Source organism: Gekko japonicus, unplaced genomic scaffold (genome assembly GCF_001447785.1).
Source record: "Gekko japonicus isolate JY-2015 unplaced genomic scaffold, Gekko_japonicus_V1.1 scaffold302, whole genome shotgun sequence".
Classification (NCBI taxonomy): Eukaryota; Metazoa; Chordata; class Lepidosauria; order Squamata; family Gekkonidae; genus Gekko; species Gekko japonicus.
In genome coordinates, this window is record NW_015170283.1 from 228,225 (window position 1) to 254,246 (window position 26,022).

Below are 26,022 nucleotides of genomic sequence, written 5' to 3' on the forward strand. Positions count from 1 at the left end.
GGTTTAGAAAAGTTGGTAAAATGCCTTTTTTCTCTTTTGCAGAAACATCAGTTTGATTTTCCAGCACTAAAGGTGGGTCAAGTGTCCTCCCATGGCTCCTCAGCTGAATTCCATCAAAAATGGGAAACACCATTGTCTTTCAGAATCTTGGCCTTCCCAGCCAACATTACTTTGTCTTGATAGCAGGTACTGGTTCATGGTGTCTACCAGGTCACCGAGCAATTTGGATAAATACAGAGCTGGGTGTCATCAGGAGATCAGAACGTAAGAATATTAGAAGTGCCCTGCTGGATTGGACCACTGGTACATCTAGTCCAGCATCCTGTCTCATATAGAGAGCAAGGCCTTCCCCTGACTTTGCCTCCTGGCACTGAGATTTAGAGGTTGACTGAACATGGAGGTTCCCTTTTGTCACCAGGTCTAGGAGCCACTGATAGACCTACTCTCCAGGAGCCTGTCTTTTAAAGCCATCTATGCCTGTGACCATCACTACATTTTCCAGCAACAAATCCCACATTTTAATCACTTGCTGTGTCAAGAAGTATTTCTTTTTATCCACCCTGAATCTACTGAATCTAGGGGAGTGGTGGCACAGAGGATTTATCCTCTGGTTAACATAGTAACATCTGAGCTGAACAGGCTTGCTGTCAGTTCTAGCCCCACGCTGGTGTGAGCTGCCAGCCTTGTCCCCAGCGCGCCGTCTACCCAGCAGTTCGAAAGCTTCGGTGAGTAGATAAAATGGGTACCACTCCTTAGAGAGAGTGGGCACGCTGAACTCCCCCCCCCATGGGGAGGAGCGGTGTTAGCCGGTGAACGGAAGTCCAGCTCGCATGATGGAAAGCCTAGAGAGATCTCCTCGGCGTTAAGATAAAGCCTGTAATGGGCCATCCGGGCAGGCGATGGCAGTGTGGCGCTACAACTCAAGAAGTCTGGAGAAAACTGACGCCATCAAACTCGGCCGAGAAAAATGCCGTTCCGGATCACGTCTCATCTGCATCTGAGCGAAACCCTCGTCGGCTGTGAATGTGTGCAATTTAAGATGTATATATGTTGTCCTCCCTTACCCCACATTGCATTGTTAGTCCCTCATGAAAAATGAGTCACTGTAAATCGCTCAGAGCCAGCAAGCTCTGCAGGATTGAGCGATCAATAAATTGAAATATTATTATTATTATTATTATTATTATTATTATTATTACTACTGCTCATCAGCTTCATAGTAATGACACCCTATTTCAAAACCACAAATTTTCCTGAGGGCTTTACATAGAGATTGGATAGCACAGTGGACAAGACTGAACTTTGTGGAACCCAACAAGGCAGGTCCCACATCATAGAAAACTGGTCCCCAACAGCAACCTTATTTGGACCAATATCCGTTCATCCCTAATTCTGGTGATGGTGGTGCAAAGTCGCAGATGACTTATGGTGACTCCTCTTGGGGTTTTCAAGTCAAGATGTATTCAGAGGTGATTTGCCTTTGCCTGCCTCTGCATAGTTTCCCTGGGCTTCCTTGGTGGCCTCCCATCCAAATACCAACCAAGGCCGACCCGGCTTAGCTTTCAAGATCTGATGAGATTAGGCTAGCCTGGGCCATCCAGGTCAGTGCCATCCTAGCATTTCAATAGAATCTCAGTCCACCGTATCAAAGGCTGCTGATAAGTCTAGTAGGAGCAGTAGACAGGCTTGGCCTTGGTCTATATGAGTGCCACGAGGGCAAATTAGTTGGAAGCCCCAGTTGGCCCGTCTGCAGCTTTGGCTAGAGGGTGGATGCCTCCCCGCAAATAGTATCAACAGCTCTAGAACTATGGGGAGCCCTTGGGAGACAGGACATTGGTGCTGGAAACGGGAAGAGCCAGCATTCAACTTGCAGCCCTCAAAAGCCAGCATGGTGTAGTGGTGACAGTGTCAGGTTAGGATCTGAGAGACCCAGGTTCAAGTCCTGACTGTGCTATGGAAGCTTTTTGGATGACCTTGGGCCAGTCAAACATTCTCAGCCTAATCTATCCCACAGTGTTGTTGTGAGGATTAAATGGAGGACAGAAGAATTATGTAAGTCCCCTTGGGAATAAAATAAATAAAAATGAGTAAGGACCCAAAATGGAGGCCATCGGGCCAAACACACTTGCCCACCCATGCCATAAACGCCTTCCTTCCAAAATGACCATCCCCATTTCCTTAGCTTGCTGTTGGAACAGAGGACATATTTTCCTATGACTGGAATGAAGAAAAGGGTGACCTAGCTGCAGCAAGCAAAAGATGTCGCTGATGCAGGGGAAAACCCCCAGCTGCTGTTTTGCTCATTTCAGTAGGATGAAAGATTGTGTAACTATGTGACTCAAAAGATAGGAAGAGGATCAGATAACATTTCATGCTTACCACACTGCATGAAATGCACTGCCTGGCGGTCCTCTCCCTCAGGAAATTGTCCGTTCACCATTATTTTCATGGTGTGGGTCATAGGACCCAGGATGAGAGCAAGGGTGAGTCTGTGTGGGGGGGGGGAGAGGGAGAAGGAGAAAGAATCAAAAGACCAGGTAAGTCATAGAAGCCTCCAAACAAGGAGAATTATTACAAAATCTGGAAAAAATAAAGTTGTAAAGATGTTTGATTTAGACCTATTTCAGAAGGGAGGCCCCATTGTGCATGGATTCATTACAGGACAGACTATATCTTGTTCTTCATGAGAACAAGCTGTCCAATTTGGTCCTCGCTCACAGCTCTTCTTTGGCCATCTCCAAACACAAGGGTGTAACAGCTTCCTGGGTGATGTGGGGCCTGTCAGAGCTTCTCAGCCTTGCCCAACTCAGAGGATTTGCATGAGGAAACAGTGGCCTTTCCTTTTATCCCCTTAGAAGCTCATTGAGTCACAAATCTTGAGCAGCAGAAAAATGTCATGTTCTTCCATTTTTTGGATGCAAGGGATAAAAGGACTGAGACAAATTTTGCTACTGCCAAAGAAATCTTAGGATCATTATCTCTAAGCAAACGAAACAGAACATGAAACGATGTGTCAGTCTTATTAAGGCCACAAGGGCAAAACAGTGGTTTTATTCCCACACACGTCATCCTGAAGTCCCTGAAAATTAGGCCCCAAAAATATGAGGAAGAAAAAAAGTCTGATGGCAAATATGCCCCTGGACTATGCTACCTCAGACTTCACCACCACTTGTGCTCTGGATCCTTGTCCTGTAACCCTGCAGACCCTCCGTCTCTCATGAGAGGTCATTTCTACCAGCAATGCATCCCATTGGGGTGCCCCAGGAGTCTATATACCAGGCATCTTGACATAAGTAGGCACAAAGATGGATGCCAGAACTGGCAGGCCCTATAATCATGCCTAGGCAGTGACCCTGGGAAGCACATGAGATCTTGTTCTGACAGCTGCGACTCCCCTCTGCCCTGCCAACATCTGCATACTCTGAACAACGGACTTGTCCCAGATCAACTTCTTTTCAAAAAACTGTTAGCCTGAGCCTCATCATGCCATGTGAAGGATGGTACCCTAGAAACGTTAAGAAATGGTCTCTTAGCTAACTTTCCTCATCATAATTCAAACAGAGACCCGTGTTGCTGCTAACACAACAATTCTATCAATCTTGCCTCATCCAAGAGTGGCACAGGAAAAGGCTGCAGGTTCCAGGCTTGAATGCCTGTAGTTCAAGCAGGAACTTGGGGAGGCAGTAGTGAGTGTGCAAGACCGAAGAAGCTTTCTGAGTGAACGGAAACAGCTGTGTAGCAGAAGATAAGCGTTCAGTAGTCATGTAGTCAAAACGAAGATGGCTGACATTTCTCTACCCTAAGGAGACTCAAAGTGGCTTACAATCTGCTTTCCTTTCTCTCCCCACAACAAGTGAGGCAGGTGGGGCCGAGAATTCTGAGAGAACTGTGACTGGCCCAAGGTCACCCAGCAGGCTTCATGTGGAGGAGTGGGGAATCAAACCGGGTTTTCCAAAGTAGTCTGCCCCTCTTAACTCCTACACCATGCTGGCTCTCAAGTAGGGTCGTCAGCCCCCATGTCCAGGAGGGGGTTCCCCTGCTTCTGGGGGCTTCAGTCTGCCCTCACCCAGCTGCCTGGTGAGGGAAGCCCCACCCCAAGCCCTGCCCCCCAGAGCAGCCCCTGCCCGGCCATCCCTCTCCCTGTCCTCCTGCCTGATTTAAAGGGCTTCAGCTGATTGGCGGGGACCACGTGGCCCACCAACCAGCTGAAGGGCCCTTTAAATCTATCAGGAGGGAGGGAGATGGGTGGTGTGGGCTGCACGCTCGGCTTGCAAAAACACCCTTTAAAGGGTCTTTTTGCAAGTGGGGTGGGGGCCATGATGCATGGGGCTGGGGGAAATTAACTCTTCTGCTTCATCCATTTCCCTCATTAAAAAAATGCCCCCAGCTGTTTTCACCCTGGTGGGGGGAGAGAGAGGCTGGCATAACATGATCACTATTTCCCCCACACTGGGGAAATTAAAAAGGACCAGGTAGTAGGTGATGTGAAAGACCTCTACCTGAGACCTTGGAGAACGGCTGCCAGTCTGAGTAGACAATATTGGCCTTGATGGACCAAGGGTCTGATTCAGTATAAGGCAGCTTCATGTGTTCATGCGGTTTTGTTCCCAGCTGCACTCAGAACACAAGAACTGTCCTCCTGGCAAATCTGCCTCTAGGGACATTAACCAGATGCCACATGACTCTATTCATGATGTATCCCAACAATACATGCTTGGTTAAGGGGCTGTGACACAAGATTTTGTCTCCCTTGTGGCAAAACCTTCCAATCTGACTCCTGAATTAGAACTGAGAGCCCTTTCTGCCTGGACAGAGTTCATATCTGCTGACATCCACACCGCTTCTACTGATCTGCTGACAGACCCTGCATTCTGCATTTTGGAACTGTTGCCTATGCCAGCACTGTTCCCCATGACCAGCCAGTAGGTGGTAACAGAGCAAGAATTTAACATTTGTTTTGTTTTCATGCTACACAACCTCACCGTTTGCAGGAATCCCATTTGAACCTGGTCCTGATGCTATATTTCTATTTCTTTTCCAGGTTTCTGCATTGTTCTTCACTCTTTAAATCCATATTTTGTTTACTCTTGTCTACCTGCATCTATCTAGATTTGCTAAAGGGCAGAACGAAGGACGGAGAAAAAGAGCAAGAGAATGACAGAGTAAGAAGAAAGAACATAAGGGAAGAAGGCACAGATTAAAAAAAAAAAAACAGCAAATTGAGCATTTTTGTTCTTCGTGACCCTATGGACCAGATCTCGCCAGGCCCTTCTGTTTTCCGCCGTCCTCTGAAGTTGGCTCAACTTCATGTTCGTTGCATCTATGACACTGTGCAACCATCTCATCCTTTGCCGTCCCCGTCTTCTTTGACGTTCACTCTTGGTTGATTTCTTTTAGGATTGACTGATTTGATCTTCTTGCAGTCCAAGGGACTCTCAAGAGTCTTCTCCAGCACCATAGTTCAAAAGAATCTATTCTTCGGCGCTCGGCCTTCCTTATAGTCCAACTCTCGCAGCCATACATGACTACTGGGAATACCATTGCTTTGACCATGCGGACTTTTGTTGGCAGGGTGATGTCTCTACTTTTTATCATGCTGTTTAGGTTCGCCATCGCTTTCCTCCCAAGGAGCAGGCGTCTTTTAATTTCATGGCTGCTGTCACAGTCTGCGGTGATCTGGGATCCCAGGAACGTGAAGTCTGTCACTACTTCCACGACTTCCCCTTCTATTTGCCAAGGAGTGATGGGGCCGGATGCCATGATCTTAGTTTTTTTGATGTTGAGCTTCAAGCCCACTTTTGCGCTCTCCTCTTTTACCCTGAGCAAGAGGCTCTTTAGGTCCTCTTCACTTTCTGCCATTAGAGTGGTATCGTGTGCATATCTGAGGTTGTTGATCTTTTCCCCAGCAATCTTAATTCCCGCTTGTGATTCATCCAGGCCAGCATTTTGCATGATGTACTCTGCATATATATTAAATAAGCAAGGTGACAATATACATCCTTGTCATACTCCTTTTCCTAAGCTAAACTAATCAGTTGTTCCATATCCGGTTCTGTCGCTTCTTGACCCTTATACAGGTTTCTCAAGAGACATGTGAGGTGGTCTGGTACTCCCATCTCTTTAAGGACCTGCCATTGTTTGTTGTGATCCACACAGTCAAAGGCTTTAGCATAGTCAATGAAGCAGAAGTAGATGTTTTTCTGGTAATCTCTTGCTTTCTCCATAATCCAGCGAATGTTGGCAATTTGATTTCTAGTTCCTCTACCTATTTGAAACCCAGCTTGTACTTCTGGCAGTTCTCTATCCACGTACTGTTGAAGCCTAGCTTGTAGGATCTTGAGCATGACCTTGCTAGCATGTGATATGAGTGCAATTGTGCGATAGTTTGAACATTCCTTGGCATTGCCCTTCTTTGGGACTGGAATGTATACTGACCTTTTCCAATCCTGTTGCCACTGTTGCGTTTTCCAAATTTGCTGGCAAATTGAGTGCAGCACTTTAACAGGATCATCTTTTAAGACTTTGAATAGCTCAGCTGGGATACCATCACCTCCACTAGCTTTGTTGTTAGTAATACTAAGGCCCATTTAACTTCACAAAGCATAGAAGCAAATAGAAGCAACCTATTCCTACCTTTCTGAGCCTGTGAGCATCTCTGGAATTCTGGCACAGCTAGGTGGGGACAACCACAAAATGGCTGCTACAGGAGGCAGAACCAAGCACAAAATGGCTGCCACAGCTTGCCTTCAGTCCCACGGTGAAGATCCTTGTGTTGTGGTAGCAGCTGCTGCCAAACCAACATTAAAAAACATCTGCACAGCCCATCAAGTCTCCAATGGCCAACCAGAAGCCTTGCTGGGCAGAAGCCCCACTTGGCCACACCTACTTTCTAAAACAACCCTTGGCAGACCTCAGGATAGGCATTCATGGACACTGTGGCCAGTGTTCCCTCTAAGCTGAGTTAGAGTGAGCTAGCTCACAGTTTTTTATCCTCCAGCTCACACATTTTTGCCTCCGCTCAGGAAGGAGGGCTCCGGAGCAAACTAATTCATGCAGGAGCCAAATGGCTCGCTCACAACTTTAATGCCAGTAGCTCACAAAGTAGAATTTTTGCTCACGAGACTCCACAGCTTAGAGGGAACATTGACTGTGGCACCCCTGGGCACCATGTTGGGGAATCTCTGGTCTATTTTAAACATGTGATCTGAAATAGAGATGTCGCTCACTAGGGCTCCCAAACAAATCTAGAGAACAAGGCTGATGAGCATGCAGAATGAAATAGGCAGAATACATCCCCCCCCCACACACACAGGGGCCCAAGCAGGTAGTGCAGAGGAAAGTCCCTCGGGAGGTAAGAAAAATTGCTCCCCCAAAGGTATCCACAGCTGGGATAACTGTCCAATGAACCATGGTAATAACTCCACTTAGTGTCCTGATTTTGCTTAATCTTCCCGCTGTCCTGTCTTTGTACATCATTCTTCAGAGGACAGCAGGAAGATTAAGCAATATCAGGACACTAAGAACTCACTCTGCAGAGCTCCTTCTGCTGACAGATCTGTCAGCCTTTCACCTCAACCTCTTTCCACTGGTAACACACAAGACGACTGCAGGGGGAGCTTGCAAACTGATCTGTGAATTCTGTCACTATTGGTAAGGGAAAGGTTTCACTTGCTCGAAAGCCAGTCAAATCTGACTCTAGGGTTGCGGTGCTCATCTCCGTTTCAAAACCGAAGAGCCAGCGCTGTCCGCAGATGTTTCCGTGGTCATGTGGCCGGCATGACTAAATGCCGAGGTGCACGGAATGCTGTAACCTTCCCACTACTGGTAAAGGACTATGCTATTTATTAGGACAGAGTTCATAGAGTGTTACAGTTGGAAGGTATCTTGGAGATCATCTAGTCCAACCCCTGCTCAATGGAGGTCTCCCGTCCAGGCATTGGCCCATACCTGCTTAGCTTCAGCAAGGATGCTGTTATCATGTGTGCTTGGTCTCACTATCTGACAGTGAATTTAACACAACATTCCAAGCATGGCCTCACCATAAATTTGTATAAGGGTAGTATGATAGCGACAGTGTTATTCTCTGTTCCTATTTTAATTATGGTCAGCACGGAATTTGCTTTTTTCACAGCAGCTGCACACTAGGTCGACATTTACACTGACCTATCTACTGCCACCCCAAGGTCTTTTCCTTGGTCTATTGCTGCCAGCTCAGATCCCATCAGTGTATATGCGGAGTTGGGGTTATTTGCCCAACATGCATTACTTTATATCTTCTCACATTGCATCTCATTTGCCATGTTAATGCCCATTGCCCAAGTGTGAATTCTTTCAAAGGTCTTCACAATCTGTTTTTGTCTTAACCACCCTAAATAATTTGGTGCCATCTGCAAACTTGGCCACTTCACTACTCACCTCTAACTTGAGGTCATTTATGAACAAGTTGAAAAGCACTGGCCCCTGAGGGAACCCGCTGCTCACATCCCTCCACTCCAAGAACTGACCATTTATCCTTTCTCACTGCTTCCTGTTTCTTAGCCAATTTCCAATCCACAAGAGGACTTGTCCTCTTATCCAGTGTCTCTGAAGTTTGCTCAGGAGTCTTTGTTGAGAGACTCTGACCTTCTGGAAATCCATATAAACAATGTCTAGCAGCGTATTCCTGCCCACATGTTAACTGACACTTTCAAGAACTATACAGGGTCAGTGAGACAGGACTTACCTTTGCAGGTGTTTTCCTCAGCACTCTTGAGATGGGGTCTGCTTCTGCATGTAGCTTGGTTGTACTGTTTGACTGCTGCTTCACCTAAGAGTTGCTTATTTGAGTTGAAATGGGTGTTTCTGTAATCAATTACGGTTTTATTAATTTATTGGCAATGTGAGCCCACTGACTGTTGGAGGTGATGTTCCTTTCTCTCCATCCTCTGATTTCAGCCAGCAATATGAATCACATCTTACAATTATCGTGAGATCCTTCAAAGATCTATTATTTCTCAGTTTCTTGGACTTTAAACCTGCCTTTCAAACTCAACTGTTACAGGACAAGCTTATGTTCTGCCTTTCATTTTTGTTCCCATAAACACAACGGTTGCCAATGATAACATTGTTTCTTCCACCTACACACCTTCTGACCAAGCCCAATCTGTCTGCCTTCCCTATAGAGTTAATTGTTTCTGCTGTTCTAACCTGTGAGGGCACTTCTAAAGAAGCCTCTGTCAGCTGGTTTTACAATGGGGAGCCCCTTTGGAAGTAGCCCTCAGATCCAGGTATCTGAGGATAATGGGACTGTTGCCATCTGTGGCACAATCCACGGTGATACTGGAGAATACCAGTGTGAAGTGTCTAACCCAGTCTCCACCAATGTGACTCCATACATATACATTGTTGTGATCTGTGAATATCTGACTCTCACCATTTTCAACCTGGCTTATCACAGTGACTTCCTTCTTTCCTGTTCCTGTTACATCCTGTCCCAACTGCACCTCTTGCTAGGTGTTAGCAAACTCTTTAAGCATCTCTGCAAATCACTCAGCCTATCTAATTCTCCTCAAAGAAACTATTTGGGACAGGGCTTTTCCTACAGTAAACACACTTAATATTTCATAGCACATTGTCAAAAGAGTAGAAACTTGAATACAATATATATTAATATAGGAAAATAAGGTTTGTGTAAATGATTGGGTTGACTAGAAGTCCACAAGCAAATATAGCTGCACTTACATGACAATAAGTGATACAATGCTGGTTTGTTCATAGTTAATTTTTTTGTATATTAAAAAATAAAGCATAAGTGTTTTAAAAGTACAGATTCTTCAAACATCTCAAGAACAGTTTCCAGTTAACTGTAAAAACAAGAAATTAAACATTGCTTTGGGTTGACTGTTTTATTATATACACTACCATTGCTACTTCGTTTCATAATCTTTAGATCATTCATGGAAAGGTTTGCTTTAAAATGTAGTTTTAGAAAAAACATTTGCAAACTTAATACACCTCTTACAACATACCTCTGGATAATCTGCTGACATATTAGCAAATAATGTCTTTTAGTCAATATGTACATGTGCTTGAACAAAAGAGATACTCATGAGCTAGGAATTTTTTTTTTAATCTGGCACACTACTGCGTCCCGATTTGGCTAAAAGAAAACAAGTGCAATAAGATTAGCTATAAAGGTGCTGCATTTAATAATGGAATAACAATAAGAAACCCATACTTTAAATTATGACAGTTTGCAGGTTAATTCCACAAATTCAGCTTTTGTCTTCCTCCTAGACAGAATTGTCTGCAAGGATACCTTCACCAGTTTGAAATGGAAGCAATTCCCTTTGCAAAATAATTCATCCAACTGTACATCAAGACATGCAAAAGGAGCATAACAGAATGTTATCACAAATCTGAAAAAATAAATACAATCATCCAGACATCCCTGTAACACTGTAATATTATAGCTGTTCATAGCAGCAGGATTTCCAGTGTATGGGTCATAAATCACCATACAATTCAGAGACAGAAACAAAGGACTTTGCAAATTCTCTATATTTTTCCCACTGTCAAATCTTTAGAAGTGGGGTGGCCATCTCTAGCGCCGAAACCAAAGCCAACTATTTAGTAGCCAGAATGCTACGGTAATTGAGTACATGATCATTTCTCTTTTAGCACGTTCTTTGTTTTCTTCTTCCAGTAGTTGTAGACGACGATTAAGTTTGATTATCTAAAATAAGGAGGAAAGAAAATGTCTTTCAGTTTGATTGTTTAGCACAAGCTTACAAAGTGCCTTAAAATCTATTTCATCCAATCTAGATTTGAATTATCAGGATGGGTCTGTAAACTGGAACTCGTAATCTAAGTCTGTAAATGCAACACTTGCAGTAAAAGGCCCCTTTCAAACAGCCTTTGTATTCCATTTTAGTTGCTGGTTAATAATGGAATTTTTTTTTTTTGTCATTTCAGACAGACCCATTTTAGTGACTGGCTGCTGGTGGATTTTTTTTACCTTTCCATACAAAGCCATTTGCATCCAGTCAGCAAAGTGTGGTTGAGCCGTTTTTAAGGGAAACTCTTTCCTTCCAGCTTCACCTCTTCGTTGCGCTTCTAAGAGCCAGTTTGGTGTAGTGGTTAAGTGTGCGGACTCTAATCTGGGAGAACCGGGTTTGATTCCCCACTTCTCCACTTGCACCTGCTGATGTGACCTTGGGTCAGTCACAACCTCCGGCACAGCTGTCCTTGAAAAAGAGCAGTTTGTGTCAGAGTTCTCTCAGCCCCACCCACCTCACAGGGTGTCTGTTGTGGGGAGGGGGAGGGAAAGGAGTTTGTAAGCCGCTCTGAGACTCCAAGTGAAGGGCGGGGTATAAATCCAATCTCTTCTTTTCTTCTTCTTCTTCTCCTAAATCGCTGTGGTGTGCTATTTAAAATGTCCGTAGCACTTTCTACAATGCTGCTTTCCCCGGGACCTCCAGGGCCCGCTGGCCGGCCTGGAGAGGGTGCGGGGGTGGGGGGAAGCCAGATCCATCAGAGAGCTCAGATTGCTGCCTTGGAAGAGGTGGAGGAGATGGGCACCACTTCTAGCCATTTGGTATAAGAGTCCACCAAGATGAAGAAGATCTGTCCCTGGAAGGGGCCCACGAAGTCCAAGTGTAAGCGGGACCACAGTTTGTGGGTAGATTCCCACTGTTGCACTGGGGCTCCTGGAGGCGCCGGCTGGGTTTCTTGGCAGGCCTGACAATGCTTTACACAGTCCTTGATTTCGCTGTCTAAGCCAGGCCACCATACATAGCTGCAGGCCAGCACCTTCATCTGCACGATCCCCCAGGTGCGTGTCGTGCAGCACCGCTAGAACTTGCTGGCGCAGTGGTGCTGGTATCACCACCCAGCTTCCCCACAGCACGCATCTGTTGTGTGCCGAGAGCTCGTCTCGGCGGGAGGAGAATGCTGCCTGAAGGCCCCGTTCGCCGTCCTGGAGTGGGCCGGGGGGGGGCCGGCGGACGGGGCCTGAAGGCCCTGTTCGCCGTCCTGGAGTGGGCCGGGGGGGAGCCGGCGGACGGGGCCTGAAGGCCCTGTTCGCCGTCCTGTAATGGGCTGGGGGGGAGCCGGCGGACGGGGCCTGCAATCCCCATTCACCGGCCTGGAGTGGGTGCCTGGGGGGGGGAGCCGGCGGACAGAGCCTACTGGCTCTGTTCGCCGCTGGGCAGAATGCGACCCTTACTGTATGTCCGGAAGAATGGCCGCTCAGAAGACGCTGGCTGCATGACTGGCTCCCTCCCATCCCAGCCACCCAGCCAATGGCAGCCCAGGTTCGCTGAGGGAGCCAGTCATCGCAGGCAGCGTCTTCTGAGTGGCATTTTTTCCGCCCATACACTAACGGGGCGCATTTTAGAATTTTGGCACCCACTATTCAATTATAATAAGGGAGAGATATAGGTCATTTCACTTTCTCTTTCTGATTCTGCCATCCAGCCCTTTCAGTGGCTTCTTCTAGATGGAGCATGAAAACACACCACCTCTGCAGCTGCAGCAATGGTGTGGAAGTGAACAGCAACAGCATCTACCCACCCTGTTCTTGCACTGCTTGTTGCTGTCCCCACCTCCACTTCTTTCCCTTTCCCCCCACTGTACTTATGCAGAAGTGCAGATTCAATGGTACTTTTGCCAGGATGCCACAACAGCTTAGAAAAACACCTTTCCCCTTATGAGTCACAGTGTAATGATGCAGTGTGGCTTGGCAAAGAAAGGGGGGGGAACCCCAACACTTTAAAGGGCTAAAAGGTGTGTGGGGCATGGCAGGGGGAAGGGTTTGGCATGCAGCAGGAAGCTGTCCTGGAGCGTTCAGATGGATACTCCACTCACAGCCACCCCACAATTCCCCACCCCCCCCCCCCCCCCCCCCCCCCACCCACACAGCACGCAGCAAAAGCAGAAAGCACTGGGAATGCCATGAATGTGCATTCCCCTTCTATCTGGGGGCTTCCTGCATTCCATGCAGGGAAAAATACCTGTGTGGCAACTGCCTCTCTTATGCCTTTTAATGCCAGGGAATATGGACATGCTGGGCAGACATCACCCTTCACGCTATACAAATCATTATTCCCAGTTTTCCTCATAATATTTTTAAATATATATGTTTAACCCTTGCTCTTACAAATACCTATATATCCCAAGTGGTCTACCCCAACCTTGCAACAACTTCATTGATTTCTAGTCCATTTCTGGCCTTGATTCAAGAGCTGGTTTTGATTTTAACCCCATAAATGATCTGGGCCCTGTTTGTTCCCATACAAACCTACGTAAATGTTAAGGTCTTCGTCCGAGGCCCTGCCCCATATCCCCTTTCTTCCTGGAACAGGGTAGATGTCTACACAGCCTTGATATGAATTACCATTGATAGTGGATTGGATTCACTGAAACCCTTATGTAAGCAGAGGGCACTTCCACTTGCATGGGTGAGCATTCACCAATGTCCACAGATTTCCTGCTCAAGATGCTACCCCCTAGAATGGACTCCCTGGGCCTTAGAAGCAACTCGGAAAGTGGTGCAGGAGCTGTGGAAAACTGGAATGTGAGAAAGATCCATTTCATGAGCAGAGCTCTTCTTGTGGCTCTTTGAATCCATTCCAACCCATCATCTTTTCTGTTCTGCTGTGACAGTCTCCTGTTGCTTTCTTTTGTTTGCTATTCTTCTATGTGATTTTAGTTTCTACCTTGTTCTTAAGAATTTTTTAAAGCCACTTTGAAGGTTCTAATAAAAAGGTGGGGCACGAATGGTTTAAACAAACAACAAATGCACAAAGTGGCAAATTTAATATTGTTCCGTTTGCATCTCAGATATTCATGATCCTAACAGAGAACAGCATTTACTACATCACTGGTAAGAGACATGCATACCCAACTACAATAGTTTTGTAGGTACCTGTCGTCTTAAAGAAGCAGCATCCACAACTGTCATATCTTCTGGTGTTCCCTCAAATGTTGTATCCACACTTGAAAGACCGTATCTGTGAGAGATAATATATTTCGATGGTATGCAAGCAGAGAAGGAATTACCGGCAAAAGGACCCAATGGGCCATATATGGCATTTCATACATGCACTGAGGCATTTCAACCTCATGAATTCTCACTGCAGCCCTTGCACTGACTGAAAAGTCAGTGACCTCTGCACAGTTACTTTCAATGTACTCCAAGAGACTACAGCTGGAAAGGGAAATCAGCAGTTCCTCTGTAGTCACACTGAAGTTTCTTTGGCACATTAAAGGAGCTCTTTGGATCTTTTTCTTTAGAAGTGCATTTCTTCAACAAGTCTCACAATGCCCTTTTCTGGAGAGTTACTTCAGTTTAATCCCACTGATTTTCAGGACATCCTTATTTACTTATGCCTGTACATATACAAATTTGCTGCTCAAACCAATATAAATACAAATTGCTAAATTCCTCTCTCTGTATAGGTTTCTATCAATATTTCACAAATTCAAGTCATTTATTCTCTTCCTAGTTTCTTTTTATACATCAGTATAAAAATGTATCTTCACTTGCCTCAAGGGGATTTCCTGACAATTTTCAAGAGTTTTAATAACATTTTCTTACTTCTACAAGTTGCAATAAGCAAAAAAGGCTCATGTTCAAGCTGCAGAAACATACTAATATTTAACATAATTTCTCTTCAGGATAAGGTTTGTAAAGAAAACGTGATATGATCAATGTATCCAGAGCATATTTCTGAGATTTTTATATATATATATATACACACGTTTACTGGGTGTCTCATCCTTTTGATTGTATTAACCTACACTATGTAATCTGCCTTGAGTCCCAGTGAGAAAGGAGGACTATAAATAAGATAAAAATAAAGGGGGAGCTACCAATCCCCCCTCTCCACCCATTATTGGGCTGATATTGGTGTGCATTATTCATGAGCTTGGACAATGAAAAAAATCAGTCTTTTAACCACAGGCTCTCTGTAATGGTTGGTTTCAGTTTTCAATTTTAACAATCCTTTTATTTCAGCATTCCACATAAACATGCTTATATGTTAATGTACTAATTTAAGAAGAGCCCATTAAGGAGATTTTTTTTAATGTTTAGCATGCCATATTTCATAGAATATCTTGAGCTATACAAGACCTGAAGGGCTTGAACTGGCAAGTGAATGGTATGAAACAAAGACAGAAGCTAAGTTCTGACACATGTGAAGAGACTGTGAATACCCTTGTAGCTCACCAGAATTAAACAGAATCCAAGTTGCCAATTTTGGTTATTATTTACCTGTGCACAAAGGCTATATTCTAACCACTTGAAGAAATAATGGTTAGTTTGTGGTGAGAATAAGCCAGGAAGTTCTTAAACTCATATGCCTCCTTCTCTCTTCCATCATATATGGTATGTAGATTGAAGACTTCCTGATTTGAGGAGACTTTCGGTTGATGGCGACGCATTAGCAGACTCACCTCCCGGACCTCCCGGGGGTGAAGGTGTGCTCCGGCTGAAGGAGGGGGTGCACAGGCTCGTCACCCCCCCAGGGACCCGGGTGAAGGGGCTCTGGTCATGGGACTTATGAGAGGTTGCCTCTTCAACAGCGGAAAGCTGGGGAATTGAGGCGCCTCTCCGTCCTGAAGGTTCTTCGTGCTGCGAGACCGAATGGACTCAAGTGACGCCGAACGGGGCAAGCGTAGGAGGTCGAGCGACAGAAATGAGTTCTAAAAGAGGTCTGAAGACCAATTATGAACGTGAGTCTAATGTAAGTGGCGGTTAAAGAGAAAAGAAAGCTCCCTACCCCGTCCCATAAAACGGACAGTGAGGCGGGCGGGGGAGGGACACCTCCCAACCGCATGAATTGTTGAGCGAATTAAGGGGGGGGAGTGGAAGAGAAAACATGAGAAACTGTTAAGAAACTTACCAAGGCGAGTTTGAGCGTTTGAGTGCACATTCAGAGACTTTCAGAATATTTGTTAAAGTAAATACACGAAAAAGATGGTGGGGAAGAGGACGGAGAAAGAGAAACTTTTGAAATTGAAACCAGCTGAGAGTCCTAAACCGGAAGGAACCAACGAGCTGGCAAAGACTTTGGCAGAATCCATGCGCCCCCTACTGGACCAGATGAGTAACCTCAAGGAACAGATGTCCAAAATGACGTGGTGTATCACCACTCAGCAAACACAGATAAGCGAGACACTTAAAATGATGAATGAAACAGCTGAGAAGGTGAAAGAAGTGGACGCCACTGCACAAAAGGTGAAAAAGAAAGTTCAAAAGCTGGAAAAGAAGCAAATCTCTACAGAAGAACAGCTGCTACAACTACAAATGGAAAATGCTAATATGATTCTGTTTCCAGGGCATGCCAGAGACTAAGGGAGAGAATCTGAAGGAATTAATGAGTGAAACATTGGCCCCAGTGACAGATATGAAGGCAGAATCCTTGTTAAACTATAAAGATGTGGCCTATAGGTCATATTCTGGATATATAAAGAAAAATAATGTGCCTGGGGAAATTGTGGTGAGATTCTCGAAAAGGAATGTGAGGGATGTAATCCTGAAAGTGGTATCTGGAGTACCCCTGAAAGTGGGGGAGACTACCATCACAACATTGAAAGACATTCCATTTGAAATAAGACAAAGGAGAAAGAAATACAAAGATTTAATTCTTTTTCTTCAGACAAATGCAATTGGATATAGATGGTTAACTCCAGAAGGCGTAACCTTCAAGATCAAGGATAAAAAAAAAAAGATTGACACTGTTCAGAAAGCATGGGAATTTTTAAGAGTCCAGTTGGGTGAGCCAGAGGAAGAAATAAGAAAAGGGACAGACAGCAAGTCCAATGGCGAGCTGGACTCGGAATCTTCCGGGGAGGACTCTCTTTCAGTGGAAGGGGCGGCAGCCCCTAAAAGTCCTTATAAGTTACGGAAGAGATTAGGCAAAGAGAAGTAAAGGCTGAAGGACTCTGAATTGTGCCTTTAAAAAATGTGTAGATGAGATGTTTTGGGGTGTTTCTGTATGGCAGTGAAACTTACATTTGGAAAAGTTAATGCTTTATTTGACTTAGTTTATAGTAAGATTGACGGAAGGGAGACTAAATATTTGTTTAAGATGGTTAGAAGATCTCCTCTCTTGGGATTTTAGTCAGTAGTGGGTATCTTTCTTTATCCCCTTAAATGTAGTACCCTCCCCTTTTCTGTTATGGTTTGTAGTATGAATAAAAATACAATAAAAAATCCCCTCCGGGGGCTATAAAAAAAAGACTTCCTCATTTGAAACAAACTGTGATGCCTGAACTGGGTGAATCAACAAAGTAGTTTGTTTGCTTCCCTAAAGATCAGGATTTTAATCCCTGTTTAGAAACCTGGTATGTAGGCAAGAGTTTATCACTTCATCTAGCTCAACTGACATAGCAAATTGCAGTTTGTTTCAAACCATGCAGTTTTCAGCCTATGTAGAAGAGGAAGAGCTGCACATGCCCAAAGACTGCCTGGCCTGTTCTTGTTCAGAACAAAATGTTGGTTTGCGATGTCTGAATGCATCCACAACATTTTATGCTTGGTGAAATAAGTGTCATTAAAACAATGTTGAAAGAAGCTAGGTCACTTGTAGTCAAAGATCACTTAAAAATCTTTCATATAAATGCATACAAGTTACCACCCTTTAATTTTATTCCTTTGATTATCTCACCTATCTGTACATCCTTATGAGAGTCCTTTGTGACATATGGTGGCTAGAGAAACTGGAGAGAGGAAAGAGAGAGAAGCAAACTAACTCCCAATTAACAAATGCTCCCTGGTCTACTCGTGAGGAAGCAATTTTTATTTGGCATGACCAGCTATCACAAGGGATTATCCTGGCAATGTTCTTAGTCTGCCTTGAACACTGAGGTGGGTATGACAGGTACTCCATTTAGTTTCTTCTGTTCCTTACTGCACTCTCAAATAAGAAACCTTCTAGCTATCAGATTTCTGCACTTGTCTGGAACACTCTGTTTTTCATTAGTTTCAGAAATGCTGTTGCGAAGAGGCCTGAGTGGCTCATACACAGTCCTTTAGGTACTGCCATTATAAAGGGTATCTCATTTCCATCTTACAGAACAGATCATAACCTTGCTAAACATTGTGGTGGGATAAATAAAGCAGATGAAACAGAAATGTCCTGGCCATCTTCCTATCCTATTCTATCTTATGCGTACTCCAAAAAAAAAAGCAGAAACCCTCAAACCCATCTCTTCCCAGTCACAGCCAATTTTCTCAGGTTGTATAATAAAAATATGGTATATAATTTTTCAGCATTTGCACCAAATAGCAATTCCTACACAAATATTTTTTCGCATTTTGGTGTTCATCCTAAGGAGTTGAGATGGAGATAGTAAAACTTATCAAATGCAGAGGGAATAAATTATTTTGTATGATCACACTCAATATAGTCAGCCACTGAAGTAAATAATGATTTATTGAAGTAAATAATGGTTACTAGCCATGATTAGTGAAGGAAATCTTCACATTCAGACAGTGAACCTCTCAAACCCAGCGCTAGCAGACAACATCAGGGAAGACTTTTGCCTCTGTGCCTTGTTTGTTGGCCCTCCAAGGCGACTGGTTGGCTGCTGTATGAAACAGGATGCTAAACTAGATGGACCACTGGTCTGATCCATCAGTAAAGAAGAGAAGGAATGAGCTGTGCACCACAACCCACAGGCATTATTTGGAAAAGCCCCATTTAACTTCAACAGGTTTCAAATATAGAATCTAGCAAGCCTAAGAACTCTACACAAATCTAATGTGTAATGTACTGTTAAACTGATTTAATAGTATACCACTGTTTTAGTCATTTTGAAAGAAAACCTCCAACCTAAAATGCTCTTTAATGCTAACATCAATAAGAAATTGAACAATTACTTCTGTTGCATAGGACTAGGTCCTTGAAAACAGTATGGACTATACTGGGCAAAAGACATGTAAGTGAAAGAATTTTACAATCTTGGGTAGGGAGTGGAGTACTCAAAACAAGAAACAAGAGGCCATTCAGGTATACATATTTTTTCAGTGTGCCACAGACTGAATACTCCTATCAAGAAGTAAACTTATTTATGGGTTTTTTAAAAAAATTATCCCACATTTCTCCATGATCAGGGACCCAAAGCAGCTTTTCACATTGTTCCATCTCCCTTCCACTTAATCGTCACAACAACCACTTTGTGAGGGTATGTGAGGCTGAGAGACTGTGACAGGCCAAAGGTCATGTGGCAGGCTTCTGTGACAGAACAGGGGAATCATATCCTAGAATGTAGTCCAACACGCTAACCACTAAGCCATGCCAGCCCTGTTGAACTCTCTGGAGTTTAATTTTGAGGAAATATAGCCAGGATATTGTCATTCTCAGGTTCTGTGAAAGGTGAATATAGGATATTGTGACTGACTAAGTGCAAGTTTACCTGGTGTTGTCATGAAGAAGGTTAGAGGAAGTGACAGCAGACGACCCACCACGCAACACTGGCCTAGGGCAAATTTTTGGAGACAGAAAACACAAGACAGAAGCAGGAAACAGGAGAGAGAGAAACAGAACATAACAAAACCCAGAGTCAAAATTGTTAGAGTATCTCTATTATATTGTACTGAAATATGACACAGTATAATCTCTTGTTTTTAAGCATTTCATTTATAAATTTATTTTATATTTTATTTTATTTATTTCATTTATACCCCGCCCTCCCCACACGCGGGCTCAGTATTGTTACTAAAGTGAGGGGAATCTTAACAATTTGCATACTTTTCCTGATGTTAATTTTGAGGAAAATATTCAGGAACTGAGACTGGCATAAAGATATCTTACATCATACATATTTGTCTTCCAAATGCTAGGATTTAAATTTTTAAAGAGAGAAAAGGGGATTTTGTACAGTTCAGCATGCAAGGTTAAAATCATGGCTTTGCCAACAGTGGTCAGTTGTCTTGTCAAATTCATCACAGGATAATTAGTGGGTATATGAGAATGAACTACTTAGCAGATCTAAGAGGATTCATACTTCCACAGATCACCATGGCACAGGTGCAGATTTTTATTCTCTAGGTGCTTTTAGGGGGCAATTGGTTCATCTACAATTACCCTTCAATGAACGCCCCCCGCATTCTTCTCAAAAACTTGTTTTAAACATTATTGCCACATTAAGTTATGTCACTGACTGTTTTCTAAACGGTCCAAGTATGAAATAGGACAAAGGAGAGAAAGAGACTATACAGTTAAAAGGTAATATAATTTCTCCACATTCCCTCTGTTTCACTGACCCTGTTCAGCAGAAACTGAAAGTAATTAAGTTTTGGTGCTCAGTTAGTTCATTTCATAATTTAAAACACAGGTAACATGTAAAGCATTCTAACAAAGATTCAACAATTAAAGTTACTGTACAGTGCTGCATTGGGGGGGGGGATCAGGATGCTTGCTTGTTGCTGCAGTTATACTGCAAGACAAAAACTGGGGGGAAAGGGGGGGGGAGGGAAAAACTCAACCCAAGATAACACTGCGAACCAGAAGGGATAAGCTGACCATATATATTATAAAAGTACAAAATTTATTAAGGTGTACACATATTAAAATATATTTGGGTTAAAAAAATTCAGTATCAGACTAATAAAAGCATAAAATATTAATACACATGATGGGTCAACACTTTCCAACTGAAGACCAAACGCGTTTTGGCCTCAAAGGGCCTTCCTCAGTGGTCACTATACAACATAGTATAGACACACATTCAAACATATGTATACCCCCAATTTTTATAATTTCAGGATCTGGCCTTTATATAAGTGTACTAAAGATCTTGTATACATATGTTTGAATGTGTGTCTATACTATGTTGTATAGTGACCACTGAGGAAGGCCCTTTGAGGCCAAAACGCGTTTGGTCTTCAGTTGGAAAGTGTTGACCCATCATGTGTATTAATATTCGATATGCTTTTATTAGTCTGATACTGAAATTTTTTTAACCCGAATATATTTTAATATGTGTACACCTTAATAAATTTTGTACTTTTATACTGCAAGACAAGCCAGCCCATACTGTGGTATTCTCTACTCTAAGGTACTTTATAATTTTAATGACCTCTTGCCTCTGCTAAGCACCCTGCCATGGTCACATCTTAGTAGCTAAAGGGAGATTGATTTATTTTTTAAAAACCTAACTTTGGTGAGAAATGCTGTCATCAAGTAGCCTACCAAAATGTGGGCTGCATCCACCCTGGTTCCAATCTTGGCTAGCATGACTGTCAGCTTCATTTATTTTAGCCTCCACATAAAGCAATGCCATGAGGTGCTAAGCTTCCCCCAAACAGGCTGCTCCCTGCCCAGCCAACTGCTAAAGTCAACAATGAACAATCCACCAATCAGCCACAGTGAAATTGAAGGGATTAAACTCACTTAACCACCAAGCCACACCAAACCTGCCTTATGAGTTAGGACCTCACCAGTCTACTCTAACTAGGTCTGGTTAAATAAGCTTAAGCTCCCCAATACAGTATGAAGCAAGTGAAAGTAAGGGTTCTCTCATGACAAATTAAAGACAGTCCCTAAAAATTCTTGTTTGGTCTGAAGTGACCAGCCAATCTCATCTTGCAAACAACCCAATGCACACATGTTAATATACAAATTCAGACTAATTGGTGGACAAATTTTTAAAGGAGAAAGAAGGAACACGGATCTGAAAGGACAGGGAAATGCTAGTTAGAGACAGAAGACCAATAATTGAATGAGTCCCTTCTGCAACCAGTTTCCTACCTAATTCTCCCTTTCTTCCTTCAATGCTGTTTGTCACAGAAACTGTTAGTATATGTACTAGCAAAATTTTACTTCAAGTTGTTTAGTTTTCGTGCAACTTTCTGTCACTCTACCATTAGAATATTTAAAATACATTCTAAAAGAAATATTTCAGTATGGTGTGAATGACAAAAACATTTTTGTTCACACAAACAGCTGTGGAACACTGAACTCTCTCTTTCTCATCTTTGAACCATCTTGCTCTAATTCAAGTTAAACAATTTCACATGTTTTCTAGGAGTCATATAACTCACAGTACCATCCCAAGCAGATACATCTCTCTAGTGAAGTTAATGGGCTTAGAAGGGCACAACTCGCTTAGAATGGCACTGCAAATTTATGACTACCCTCACCCTTTAATACAAATTTGTGTGCATGTCCAAAATTGTGGTTCTACAATCAGATCAATTTTTTTAAAACTACAACCTAACTTTAAAAAAATGTCTCTCTGAACCAGCCTGACTGCCTTCCTCTGGCATACTCGCAGAAAGGTACATCATTCCTAAATTAATATAATCTGACAAGATAGCTATAATCTATCAAGATAGCTAGTGGTGTCAAGGACTAATGGTACAGACTAACCATCTGTACCAATGTATACAGAAAATATCACAAAATTCTACTATAGACAGATGAGAATTCCTATTCACAGCTACTTTGGATTCAGCTTGAGCTGGTACTCAGAAGCCACAAACATCTACATTCTAACAAACTTGAATGTTTATTATAGTCAAAATTATGGGCCAAAACTCCCCCACCCCCAAAAACTTGGGAACAAGCTTTTCTCAGAGTCAATTAGGACAAACTGGCTTCCTGATCTTTGTAGTTACCAGATTCCTGTCACCAAGTCCAACTTTTTAAGCTAGTTGGCACTTAGATTTTAATATTCGTCAAAACCAAAACAGAATGAATGCTATTAAGTACACTGTTGTCAGACAGAAAGTGGTATTAACTCTATTTAGAATGGAAATATATATATTATAAGAACATACTGTGACCACACTTAATGGCAGCCTTGTATTGACTTCATTTCTTGGTCTTTAATAACAGGTACTACAACTGACCCTGTGTCCCAGGTCATTATACTGAGAGTTTTTCTGCCACTGCAAGTAGCAGCCAAATATGGGGTTTGGAGCAGAGACATATACAGCATAATGACATCAGGAAAAAGAACATAAATCCAAATGGGGCCACCGTGTTCACTGTCAGTATTATACACCTTATAACGTATTGATCCACTCTGGTGTGTGGAGGGAGGGAGGGAGGGCATTATACTAACATTTCAAAATACATTTGTGGAAGGAAAACAATAATAACCAGGCTTAGTTAAGACGAGTCCACACAGAAATGCACACCACTTGTGGAATACATTATCTAGGCACCACAGAGTTCTGTCAGTGGAACAAAACTTTCCCTCAACCTAGTGCAACCAGCTGAGCTCCCTGAAATACTACTCTTGGGAAACAGGGAACCTGCAGGAGCAACATGGGAAGCAAAAGAGGGATCTGCAGTATGTGTGGTGGTGGTGGGCTAATACTGACCCCACCTCATTCTTCTGTTGGTAAAAGTGCTTTAACACCTTTACATTCATATGTGTATCACGTTGAGACATTGTGTACATAGTTTTTGTATCATCCAACATCATCTCACACACAATGCCACTTTAAAGAGAGAATTAAGACATTCACCTCTATCATTAAGCGATAAGCCATCGAGTGATGAGTTATACAAGGATGTCCATACCACTTGTATGAACTGGCTGCTTATTGAGATTATTTTCAAATGTTAAATCTGGACTCTGTGCTGCCTGTGAAGTGGACAATCAGATCCAGTTTTAAGAAGGAATGGAGAGAAGATGATATGCATTTACCAGCTTAACTGGTGGCTAGGAAGTGTAGTAGAAGGGGAGAAGCAGGCTTCCCCACTGTCCCTTACCCCTCACAAATGCAGAACATGCTGCTTTTTAAAAGAAGAGAAGTGTCTAGAACAAAAAGTGTATGTGGAATACTGAGGCAGATGGCAGGTTCATGAATATACAACTCTGCCTTCTTATACTACATCACTGATGGAGTATTGAGATTGGCAGCTGGACCGATTTCCCACAAGCAGCTGCGCCGCCCTCACGCTTCCCTTTCCCCCAATTGCATTCATCAATTTCCCACTACTTGCTGTGCGGCCAGATTTTGACCAGCAGCATCCCCTGATTTCCCCCACATCTTCGCAATCTCAAAAAACAAGGATCGTAAAGACCTGGGGGGAAATGGAGGGATGCTGTGGGTCAAAACGTGGCCACGCAGCAAGTAGTGGGAAACTGACCAATGCAATCGGGGGAAAGGGAAGCGGAGCCGGTGCAGCTGCTTGTGGGAAATCAGTCCTGCTCTTCTAGGCCTTTTCCAGCCCTGCGTGGAGACAGCAGGAAAAATTGAACTAGAAACCTTGCTGCATTGCAAAGCACGGGACCTATCATCAGAGCTATGATTCCCCATGATCTAACAATCATATTTGTTGACTGGAAAATATTGTTTCGCTTTCAAAAAATCAAATGAATGCTTCATCATACTAAGTATCTCACCCCCTAACTACCTTAAGTATTAATGTTCCACACAGAAGCATTTGGCAACAGCTTTAGGCCTTTCTAGATATTTCTTCCAGTTAATCAAACTTTTAGTTAATGCTATTCATTTACTTAAATATTTATATTCCACTTGCCTCTTTGCAAGTCGAGGTGGCTTAGAAATTATTCCATCAAAACCACTAATGTAAAACGTATCATCCCTGCCAACACTATACAATGAACCCCCATCTACAGCTTGGGCCCCACTAAATGCCCGTGCAAACAAACTTGCAGCACTTTCTAAAAACCTCTAGAGGGGATGAGTCTTTTACTTCCTCAGGAAGCATGTTCCATAAAGTGAGGATCACAACGTAAAAGGAATGGGCTCCAATAGATGCCAAAAAACAACAACAGATGGTGATGTCCAGGAGAGCTGGCATACAGGGACATATGGGAAGAGATGATTAATGCTTTGCAAGTCTTTCCAAAGGAATAGTGGCACAAAAGTGAAATATTACTAACCCATTGACTCTGCTTTACTATATCTGCCTCTTAAAGGTCATGTTTATATCTCCCCCTCCTCTAATCACGGCGTCCCGTATTGCAAATGTAGTTAGCAATTTCTGACGTTAGAGAATGAAACCCTCCTACAACAACTATTTTTTATTTCCTGCAAATTAAAACACTGGATTGTTAAAAATGAAAGTTAAACTGACTAATTTTCATTGTCCAAGTTAAATGAAATAAAAAGAGGTAATGGGAAATATGAACAGGATTAATTTAGCACTGTACCACTTAGTAGTCACTACCCCCAGGCATGTTTATTAATGTTCTGGAGATAACATACTTGTATGGTGATACAAGTATTCATTGTTTTAGATATCTTTCAGATGTGTCAAGATGTATCTTGCCCACCTCAGGTAGTTTGCCCTATACCAGGAACGTCCCATAAAGTCAGTTTTCCCCACAGGGAATATTGCAGGGGAGAGGAAAAACATGTAAACAGAGAAGAGTTAGTTTATCATAGAATTAACTCAGCAGTGATAAATTCTCAACATTTTTTACCAGTACAACATGCACCCAACCTAAGCAGTAGGTGCATAGCTGGCAAAAACAACAACAAAAATGTATCAGAAAATCAGAAGAAAGCCAAAATTCACTGTAAGATTTCATAACTTTAAACAGTGAGAATATGCTATCAAAGCCAATAAAAGCAATAGTATAGTTCGAAATATTATAAAATAAGCAGCATTTGTAGCCATGCAAGAGATATATTGTTCCAAATTTCACATTCCTACATGCAGAGTAGAGAAACCTCATTCAAAACAGAACTGTGTATTGGACAGGAATAAGAACATATCCTTTCCCTCCTCCCAAAAATGAGCTTTGCAAAAGTTTTTTTTTTTTTTTTTTTTACAAAGTTTACCCAGGACACTCTTGTCAATGCACATAACAGAAAAATATCTATACAATGTATATAATTTCCCCATGAAATTTTAAAAACAATTTTAATTTTAAAGAAATGTTTAGGTGATTTTGCAGGGATTTGTTTTTTCAAGTTCACTTTCCTGATTTAGATTTTTTAAAATAGACTTTTGCATGGAAGGTAACAATCTGGGACCCGGGGGGGAGGGGCTGAGCAGATAATATTTGAAAATCCTACCCCACACCTCAAAATTTCTCCTTCCA

At 42.9% G+C, this 26,022-nt stretch overlaps 1 protein-coding gene across 7 annotated transcripts in view; it reads right to left on the reverse strand.

Annotated features, from left to right (window-relative positions):
• Positions 1-9,964: 9,964 nt before the first annotated feature.
• The window catches only part of MFF (mitochondrial fission factor), a 41,050-nt gene continuing 24,992 nt past the window's right edge, over positions 9,965-26,022 (reverse strand). For 4 of the 7 annotated variants that reach the window (XM_015417830.1, XM_015417827.1, XM_015417829.1 and 1 more), the window contains 3 exons: positions 19,405-19,467; positions 13,907-13,991; positions 9,965-10,714 (listed from right to left, as the gene is read on the reverse strand). In XM_015417830.1, coding sequence (XP_015273316.1) covers positions 10,583-10,714; positions 13,907-13,991; positions 19,405-19,467 — 280 coding nt within the window. In that variant the 3' untranslated portion in view covers positions 9,965-10,582. The remainder of the gene's footprint in view (positions 10,715-13,906; positions 13,992-19,404; positions 19,468-26,022) is intronic. The other 3 variants (XM_015417834.1, XM_015417831.1, XM_015417828.1) reach the window with 1 other exon arrangement.